Below are 10,311 nucleotides of genomic sequence, written 5' to 3' on the forward strand. Positions count from 1 at the left end.
AATAAGTACATTGTACTTATTTTTTGATGTAAATACATAGTAGTTAAGGCCACCTAATATAAAGTGGGACCTTTTATTTAAAGTACTATATTGATAATAAAATCTACACAAACATTACCATTCAGAAGTTTGGAATGTGTACGATTTTTTTAAAAATAATGGTTATTAGGACTGCATTTATTTGATCGAAAATACAGCAAAAACTGTAACAGTAAACCTCAATGTGTGATATTAAGGATATTTTGGTTAGTTTATGTATAATACATATTTGGTTGCCATTTGACAATCTATGTCAATATAAACTGATCTTGAAGCAAAACAAGTTAAGAACCAGCTGCTTTAAATCTTGAACTGTTCACATGGCAATATGATGAACAACATATCTGCAGTGAGCTGTCAAAATAAGTTTGACATTAAACAAAAATAGCTTTGGAAAGGGAAACATGTTCCTGCAAATGCCAAACAAAACACAATGTGGGAATGTGGCTTTGATAAGGTAACTGTATACCTGTGTGTGTGTGTGTGTGTGTGTGAGAGAGAGAGAGTGAGAGAGAGGAAAATTTATCTTTAAACATAGCAAGCATTGTTGAGTGTGTGTGCATTAGAGTAACAAAGTTCTACTGTTTTCTGCTTCACACCTCACTGCACATTCCCTCCATCCCTCTACCTCTCCCTCGATCATTTTCCTCTGTTGCTTTATTTGGTTTTCCATCCATCTTTGAGCCTCTTTGTGCCCTTCTTCCTCACTGTTCCACTCACAGATTTCCCACGTTTTCCACATTCATACATTTCTCTCATTACATGCCATTATATTCATTCTGTATTTACTATATCTCCCTCAAAATAGTATATATTTCCCTGTATGGAAATTTCTGACTCATTGAGCACCAAATGTGAGTAAAATTGTCTTTGGTGAGTAAACAAGTGTATAGTTTCGTAAAAATGTTTACAATACCGTTCTAAAGTTTGGAGTTGTTTTTGAAAATAGTCTCATATTTATGTTTTCAACAATACAGTAAAAACAGTACATTTGTGAAATATAAAAATGTACTGTTTTCTGATATTTTATTTATTCCTGTCATAGCAAAGACAAATTTTCAGCAGCCATTACTCCAGTCTATATACGCCCGTCCCTGTTGTTTTCCAAACATGAAATGTTTCAGATGTTCAGCAGCAGATTATAGTCCATAAATTCAAAGGAAACTTAGGTAAAGCGAAAGAGCTTGTCTATATGTCTGTATGTACAACCAGTTCAGCTTTTTTTTTTTTTTTTCATTTGAGACATAATGTGTATTATGTGTGAAATCCTCTCTGTGCCATTTGGCACCAGCAGGGGTTGATTAGTAATGAGGCTGTAGTTGTGACAGAGAGCCAAACCTGCTTTGATCGCAGCTAATCCAGGTCAGGCAGAATTGACCTGTATGTGCTTGTGCGTTAGTTAATTTGGCTGTCTTTAGGTTTGTTTGAGTATTTTTACATTGAGTACAGTCTTTCCACACACATAAACACAAAAGGCCAGAGGTGTTTGGATCTGAACCAGGATACATTTTAAAAAATCAATGTGTACAATTTATGCAGTTTGCATACCATTTTTTTCCCTGTATGCAACTCTGTAGGGTGTTTAAGCAGTAATGCTCTGTTCAGTTGCCTGGTCTGAACCTGAGCTCAGTATCAATTTGGCTCAAAACTGTGGTACATTTGTTTCATCAGTGTAGTTACTAGCAGCATTTGTTTTCTACAGTAGCAAAATAACAGGATGAGAAGGTCGCAATGATTAACTTTTTTTTTAAATTTTGGTTTGTTTGGTTTCTACCAAAACACCCTCAGGACGCCACAGCAAGAGAATATGAGCTGCTCTCTGAAGGTAATTTCTGCAGAGACAACCAGTAATGAAAAACTGATTCACAATGCCGCTTGCAGAGCATCATTACAGAGCTCAAATGTGATTTCAGGGAACTGAGTTATGGAAGCATTTTCCTCATTATTGTTCTCCATAGGCATGAAAGAAAATTTCTGAATAAAGAGCCCTAAGCCTTGAACCAAAGCAACTGAATGATGAATCACAATACATCATTCAAAATTAAAAGTATATATAAGAAAATCTAAAGATAAGACAAGGTTCAAAACTATGAATGAACTACTCCATCCCATAGAAAATGAATAATGTAATGAAATTAGTCTAGGATAACTGATTTTGTAGTCTAACACTACCACGTCCCATGTTAACCTAATTTGGCTATTGTTACCTAGTTAGTACTAATTAATTTGCAAAAACTCATCACAAGTTTGCAAAGGTTCTTTTTTAATAGTAAAAGGTTTCAAAAGGTGTATTGGCAGTTGATGCATAACATATTGTGCTTTTTAATCCAACATTACAAATTTAGGTTATCATGCATGAATAATACATATGAATATTAAAATATATTAAAATGTATATGGAAAAGTGCATTATATTTTTTTACATTTTATTCACATTTTTACCTTCACTAACTGTCCTGTGGTGTGTGAAAATTATTTAGCACAAATATTCCATGTAGACTCATTTATTAAGAGTTCATATAATGTTATGTAAAATATATATACTGCAACTTTATGAATTCTTATTATTATAATACTCACACACTTTAGAACACTAGGGTTACTGCAGACAGTTCACTAAAAGAACTTTCGTGAATAGTGTATATGAGATGTCAATGTTTAAGACGTCATATATACTGTATATATACAAAAAGTCATTGTTTTGAGATATATTATCTAATAATATATTCTCTGTCTTACCTGTAGCAATATTTTATTCCCGTCATAATCATTTGTTTGCCAGCGGACGTCGCTGATAGGCGTGCAGGGACATGGCAGCAGTGGCACAAGTTCACCGACATCCCTCACTCTGATCTCCATCACAGTATTTTCAGTGGGAACGGGGTTCTGGCCATGGGGCATCCGCTTGAATGACAGCTGGATTTCTGTTTCAGGGTTGGAGTAAACTACACAGAAGCAGAAATCCTCCTTCTTCTGGGCTAGCCTTCGGCGCAGGAGCAGTCTGTACAGACGCACCTGTTCGGTGTAGGTCTCGTATGATATTTTATTTATTCCTGTCATAGCAAAGACAAATTTTCAGCAGCCATTACTCCAGTCTATATACGCCCGTCCCTGTTGTTTTCCAAACATGAAATGTTTCAGATGTTCAGCAGCAGATTATAGTCCATAAATTCAAAGGAAACTTAGGTAAAGCGAAAGAGCTTGTCTATATGTCTGTATGTACAACCAGTTCAGCTTTTTTTTTTTTTTTTTATTTGAGACATAATGTGTATTATGTGTGAAATCCTCTCTGTGCCATTTGGCACCAGCAGGGGTTGATTAGTAATGAGGCTGTACCTGTGACAGAAAAACAGACCGACATCCCTCACTCTGATCTCCATCACAGTATTTTCAGTGGGAACGGGGTTCTGGCCATGGGGCATCCGCTTGAATGACAGCTGGATTTCTGTTTCAGGGTTGGAGTAAACTACACAGAAGCAGAAATCCTCCTTCTTCTGGGCTAGCCTTCGGCGCAGGAGCAGTCTGTACAGACGCACCTGTTCGGTGTAGGTCTCGTAGCGGCAATAGACTGTAAAGCGCACAATTTCTTTGCCGTAGTGCACCTGGCGAAGCGCCCATAGTGGTGTGCCTGGTGCAAGTGTAACAAAGTCCTGGCTGGCTCCAGAAAATGGTAAGAGGCCTCGCCCGTTCACCCGCTCTGTGTGGTGGTATCGCCACGGTGGGCATCTCAGCTGATTGTGGAGACGTTCAAGACTCTCTTCACCTCCATATTCATCCTGTAGAAACAGGATTACAGCCAAGGCTGGCTGGTGCGATGGTGGTTCGGTGACGCGCTGCAGGCAGACCTGGGGTTTTCGAGAGAGACCACCTGCCCGTTCTGACACCCTGAAGAGGGTGAGATCAGGGTGGAGCCAGGAGAGGACCTGATCAGCGGCTTGCTGGAGCGTTTTGGCCTGACCGGGGTCAGTGATGATGTGGATAGAAACTAGGAAAGGATCTTGTAGGTCCCCCATGGACAAATCACCTAAAAAATGAGAAAATTATCCATAAAAGTATGGAGCTATACTGATTTAATATCATATATTACAATATGTTAATTATAGTTGTGATAAAACAGAAGTAGCAAGAAGATCTCTTCTTCGTTTTAGTGAAAAATATAAAAGTGAAACAGATTATCAAAATAGAAAAAAATGTATGGTTGGGATGGGATTGGATGGAGGGAGATCTGAACGCAAGCTTGTGGTGGATTGTAAGAAAGGGGTGGAAGAGCTGGCTTAATGAGTGGAGAAGTCCGGATATGTTACAAGAGAGAAGTTTCACAGGAAAATAAAGTTCTACATTCTAGTAAAAAACAAACACACTTAGTTCTACCCTTTATTTGTATTAGGTGTATTAGTGTGTTACATGTTCTGCTTTATTCTGGCTTCAGGAGTCACTGGAAACCTACTTTGCTTTGAACGTCTATAAAGGAAAGAGCAGTACGAAATAGAGGAAATGGATTGGCTCTCAAGACTGAATGAAATCTTTTCATCCATGCGCTCCTGTTCTGTAATCAGGCTGTATAATGAACAGTGCAGCCTCATTAGTTGCATTAGTGGATGGTTAGTAACCCTGGAGAAATGCTTTGGCTCCCTGTAGGACTTCTGAATAAGGTTTGCCCTTCCACTGAACCTTTGACCATAGTGAGTGCACACACACACACACACACGCACAAATATCCCTGAGCACAAAAGTACATGGAAAAAACCCCTTAACAAAGTGTTCAAGGCAAATGTGACGTTTTATGACTGCAAAATGAGATCAACGAGAGCAGCAATTAAAGAATTTCATAAATGACTGTATTTATATGACGTGTGAAAACACATGATGTCTCTACATTATATGAGTAATGCTGCACAACATAACAAGCCCTTCAAACCCCCTCTTTGATATATTCATCTCTCTGCCATAATCTAGCGACAACAGCAGCAAAAATCTTTGTGTTGTTATTATATTATAAGAAATATTATGCAGCTATTCTCATTCTCAAAAAACAAACAAACAAATAAAACAAATATAGCAGAAAGTGGCAGAACATGGACAGCTGCCTCTTTCTTTTCGCCTACTCTTTTCTTTTCACCCCAAACTCTCCTGACTCATGGGACCCGTCCCACTTTGTTTGTTGTTTAAGGTTGGTGGCACCAGAGGCCGAGGGAACGTTATGCTCTTACACACTTACACACAAAACACACTCACGCAAGTAAACACTCTTCTCTAGTTGCACTGCACTCTTGTAGGTGTAACTGACGCACATCTGAGTTCATTAAAGGATCCTTTCAATCGATCAGTGTGGAAAAACCAAGCAGTGTGTTCACTGGGCAAAGGTACACTCTAAAAAATGCTGGGTTGTTTCAACCCAACTTTGGGTCAAATATGGACTAACCCAACATTGGGTTAAATTTTTACATTAAATTTTTAACCCAAAAGTTGGGTTAGTCCATATTTGACCCAAAGTTGGGTTGAAACAACCCAGCATTTTTTAGAGTGTACTTGTTCAGACTTAAAAACACACAATACATTCTCGATTGTACAGTATTACATATGCAGACAGCCTTACAATAGACCTAATGTGATCCAGTTATTAATGTTTTAATTACCAAAAGATTTCAGCTGGAAGAAATTAAATGTGAATGTTAGGGCACTTTGCCCCGCAGACACATGGTTTATTCAAACACTGTTTACAGGACTCTATTTATAGGAAACAGCATAATTTGAATTTTTACTGATGCAATTATGAGGAGAAACCACAGATACTGAACTTAATCACATTATTTGATAAATTTCAACATTAAATAAGACACCATATTTAGCCCCAGCTTAACCATCCCTAATATACACTCCTATCTGGTGTCATTCTAACACTGTAAAAACCTGCAATTGTTACTTTAAGTGGCTATTTCTCTCTGATCTAACGATTTGTTGGTGTGACATAATGGTTTTAGGTTGATTTTTGACTTAAAATTTATTTAAATGTTACCACATGAAGCACATTTTTTTCAGTGTAGTAAAGTGTCCAGAGTTATAAAGAGGCGAAACAGATTTCACAGAATATGCACTTGAGTTGTTAGTGAACAAAGATATATAGAGGAAAGTATGGATACAGAGAAAATCTGATGAGCTGCAGAAGTGGCGAAATGCTGACATGACTGATGATGCAGCATTAAGCAGTTATTCATGGCAGCCTTTCAAGAAAGCATACTGTCATACCATTAAAAAAGAGACAGAATGCAGAAACAATAAGGGGAAATGTGGTGGAAAAAGTGAAAAACAGATCTCTCATCCATGCAAAGGTGCTCAGACAAAGAAAAGACAATGGAATATAAAATAAGACAGTATAAATTCGAAAGAACTCCCTTTCTAGACAATACCACCTTCATGTCTATAAGCAGGATAAAATAAAAATACATATTATTCAATAAATACATTTATTTTGTTTCAAAATTGTTGAATATTCTACTGTAAATTGCACCCTGGTCCCTGTCATCACATTTTTTTTTTTCATATGTGAGAACAGATGAAACAAATGCTAATTTAAGCATTTAATTCTTCTCCAGCCCCACTAGTTCTCCACAACTCACATTATTCCTCAAACCATCTCATTCTGTTTTCTACATTTTCTGTCCCTGAGTCCACATTGAACCACTTTTCTTCATTCAATAAATTATACACAGTCTAGTATGTGGTGTCCTTGATGGGCTCTAAGTTTTAGTGTGTGTGTGTGTGTGTGTGTGTGAGTAGCTGAGTGTGTCTAAATGTGAGTGGGTGAGTGAGAGAGTGCTTCCTGCACTGTCACTGGGAGGAGTGTTTCCTGCTCCCCAGATTAATGGGCTAATATTGGACATTAATCCCTCCATAGGGAAACAGACTGGGCCCGACGCAGCCACGGGGAAAGGTCAGCCCCAGACACACACACAAGCAGGCACTCACACACAAACAAGCGGAGGTGTTAGAGCTCTCGAAGCACTTCAAGCAGTGATTCCCTGAACAAACTAATCTCACTGTCATGGCAACAATTGTCAAGTGTTTTAACTGACAGAAATCTTCCACTTCTAAATTGTAATGTTCTTTTCAAAATACAAATGAATCCAAAAGCAGCTTTAGAAAGAATAGTCTCTTATAAACCCCCCAATGAGCACAAGGTGGAAGAGGAAAAGGGATTTAAAGGACATAACATATGGCGAATATGTGTTTGATTAAGGCATGTTTTGTTGGAAAATTGATCTGAACTGCATAAAGGGGAATATAAAAAACAAATGGCATGTACTCACTGCTTGCTGATGACATAAGACTGTAGTCAGACCTGAGAAGAGAGTGAATGACAGAAAGGGGAGAGAGAAACAGAGAAAGACTTTTGTTAGAGAGATTTAGGATCCCAAGGTTTCAAAGGAAGGTCCTACATCTGGATAAACAATCCTGGGTGTCATGGTATATAGTGTGTGTGTGTTAGTGTGTAGTAATGTCTTTAGTGTATTACGCACATATATATGTATAGGTTATGATCAAAGATTGTGTCTTGCTGCTTTGTGTCAGAAACCTTCTATTCTCTCAGCTCATCGGTTGATGAGGAAGGTAAAAAACAAAGTATAAGACCTATTTGACATATTTCATATGTCTTACATAGTGACCTAGTCATTTTGTTTTCATTGTACATGCTTTTTTCCCCTTTTATCGCCCTCTGGTCAATCTTTTTCCCTTTCCTCTCCCTCTGTCTTTTTCCTGTTTCTCTGGTAGTGAAAACAGTGTAACAGGGTATTAAATTCTTTTTAAGAACAGGGAAATTCCATGTAGTTAAACTTGAATTTTGAATGTTCTAATTTAATGCTGTAATAGTATGGTCTGAACTGGTATGTGGTGCATTGGTTCAACACTTCTGTTTACAAGTTTGGGATCAGTAATATTTATTTATTTTTGGAAAACTTTTATTCAGCAAAGACACACCTTAAATTGATAAAAAAGTGACGCTAAAGGCAACTGTAATGTTACAACTGATTTCTATTTCAAATAAATGCTGTTCATTTCAACTTATCAAAGAATCTTGAATGAATCAAGTTTTCTACAAATATATAAAGAAGCACAACCCCGAACTTTTGAACAGAGTGTAAATACTATGGTCTATACTTTGCATTTAACAGCAAAAGCACTTTTATGTGCTTCTATGTAATACTTAATACAAATAAAATCATTACGACAGTCTATAAATGTGGTCAGTAATGTCATTACAGTGAATCTCATATGTTTTATGTTTGCTATTCCTGAATCAGTGAGGGCTGTATAGTTTTCTGCATGTTGTTCACACTTAAACAATGCACTCTCAAGCATCATTAGAAAACATCCTTTTTGAAAGTCTCTGATTTACTGCCATCAGTGAAGTTTACAGTTACTGTTGTTAAATGAACTAAATGAGGATATAAGCCACACACATCTCTTAGCTCTCATTTAGCACCAAGACAGCCACATCACAACCAAATCGGACATTTACAATATTTTTTTCTTTTTTTTTTTTAAACAGTTATCGTAAGTGGCTAATCGAATACGCTTGGAAGATATTCAATATATTTACATAGGAACAATAAGTCCTACATATTAAAATTACAGGATCAACACATAACACATTTTTGGGTCAGATGAATTTCTAAGATGGTTTTGTACATTTTGAAGTCAAGTTTAAAGGTACTAGATGATGTATCTTAGTGGTTACATGTGGTCAGATTACAGGTTGTAGTTCAAACTCAACAAGGGATAAGCTATCACCATTTGAGCTTACACCCCAGGTTGCTCAAGGTTTTACTGTAAGTGGCTTTGGATAAATGCATCAGCTAATTGAAGAGTTAGTCATTAAGCTGATGATACACTGGGCACATTTTTGAGCAATGTTGCTGGGCAACTTTGGGAAATGTTGCCATCAATGGGCAACAAGGTGAGACAAAGAGCCCACGACCGATCTAAAATATCCAGATAGAAATATGTTACCCATTCTTAATGGAAAAGTGCCCAAGCAACATTGCTCAAAAAAAGTTGCCCCATGTATCATCAGCCTTAGAAAGGTACCAAGGCCATTTTCTTCAGAACAAATGTAAAGAAATAATATTCCAAAGCAGATATACAGATATATGCCATACAAACAGGTGGTTGAGGATAGAGAGGGTAGTCTACTATCCTACTAAATCACCATACCTACACCAACAAGACAGGACAGCCATTATGATATGACATACCTATAAACAAACCAGGATGCATCTTTTCATCGTTCACAGCTGAAATCACAGAATGATGGTACAGATCATACATGACTTTGAGATAATAGAGAGTTAAATCTATGTGATTAGTATATTGGCTACTTCTGTCACTCTCTTGTGCTAAAAAGCCTAAGCAGCATGCACTAATAGCTCAGCTCGTTGGCTTTCCAGCTACTTTTCAGCAGTAAATCTCTGCGCCAGATGTCTTGGGTGTTAATACCAAACAACAGATGGTTAAATAAAACGGGCCAAACGAGGTAGAAACCAAACGAGAAAACTTCAAACAAGCGCGCTGTCTAATGGTTTTTGATGACCTGTCCTACGCTGCTCAGGTATCAGAATCCTCACCAAATGATTCATTTTAAATGAATCAGATTCTTATTAGCGCGTTGATATTGGTAGCATATTGGTGTCTATCCTAATTAGTGCATTATAGCTATATTCCATATTCTATGTAGCCTATTTCATTTTCTTTGTTAAAACAAGACTGTTTATCATTACTCACCCTCCGGTCTCCGCTCCCGAGTCAGCGCACTCATCTTCAACTGAATTCTTCATCTCTGGTGAAAGTGACAGTAACTTCACATGCCTCCCGTTTTCTCTTCTGCACTTTAACGCTCACGTACACTGCAAGAAACGAAGGCGACGAAACCCGTTAAAGCTTGGATGAACAACCGACTCCAGTAACGGTGACAGGCACAGGTCATAGTGACAAGACACGCGAGTATGGCAAGCCGTATTACCTTAAAATATCCCCTGCGTTACTCGTCGTAATTGCATTTTTACTAGTAACAATTCAATTAGAGAGCTCTACAATTAAATTCTTACTAGTAACAATGCCAATTAGAGAGCTCTCTAAATCAATTCTTACTAGTAACAATTATAATTAGAGAGCTCTCTAATTCAGTTATTACTAGTAAGAATTCCAATTACAGAGCTCTCTAATTCAATTCTTACTAGTAACAATTCCAATTAAAGAGCCTCTAATTGAATTAGA

General features: G+C 37.4%; 1 protein-coding gene across 1 annotated transcript in view; it reads right to left on the bottom strand.

The window, feature by feature from the left end:
- Positions 1-10,033, bottom strand: part of LOC107723675 (protein FAM124A-like) — a 15,613-nt gene extending 5,580 nt beyond the window's left edge. The window contains exons 1-4 of the mRNA XM_016532384.1: positions 9,820-10,033; positions 7,347-7,378; positions 3,576-4,063; positions 2,779-3,054 (exon numbers count right to left, since the gene is read on the bottom strand). Coding sequence (XP_016387870.1) covers positions 2,779-3,054; positions 3,576-4,063; positions 7,347-7,378; positions 9,820-9,872 — 849 coding nt within the window. The 5' untranslated portion in view covers positions 9,873-10,033. The remainder of the gene's footprint in view (positions 1-2,778; positions 3,055-3,575; positions 4,064-7,346; positions 7,379-9,819) is intronic.
- Positions 10,034-10,311: the final 278 nt, after the last annotated feature.

The sequence above is a fragment of the Sinocyclocheilus rhinocerous genome, unplaced genomic scaffold (genome assembly GCF_001515625.1).
Source record: "Sinocyclocheilus rhinocerous isolate Xijiao unplaced genomic scaffold, SAMN03320098_v1.1 scaffold755, whole genome shotgun sequence".
Lineage (NCBI taxonomy): Eukaryota > Metazoa > Chordata > Actinopteri > Cypriniformes > Cyprinidae > Sinocyclocheilus > Sinocyclocheilus rhinocerous.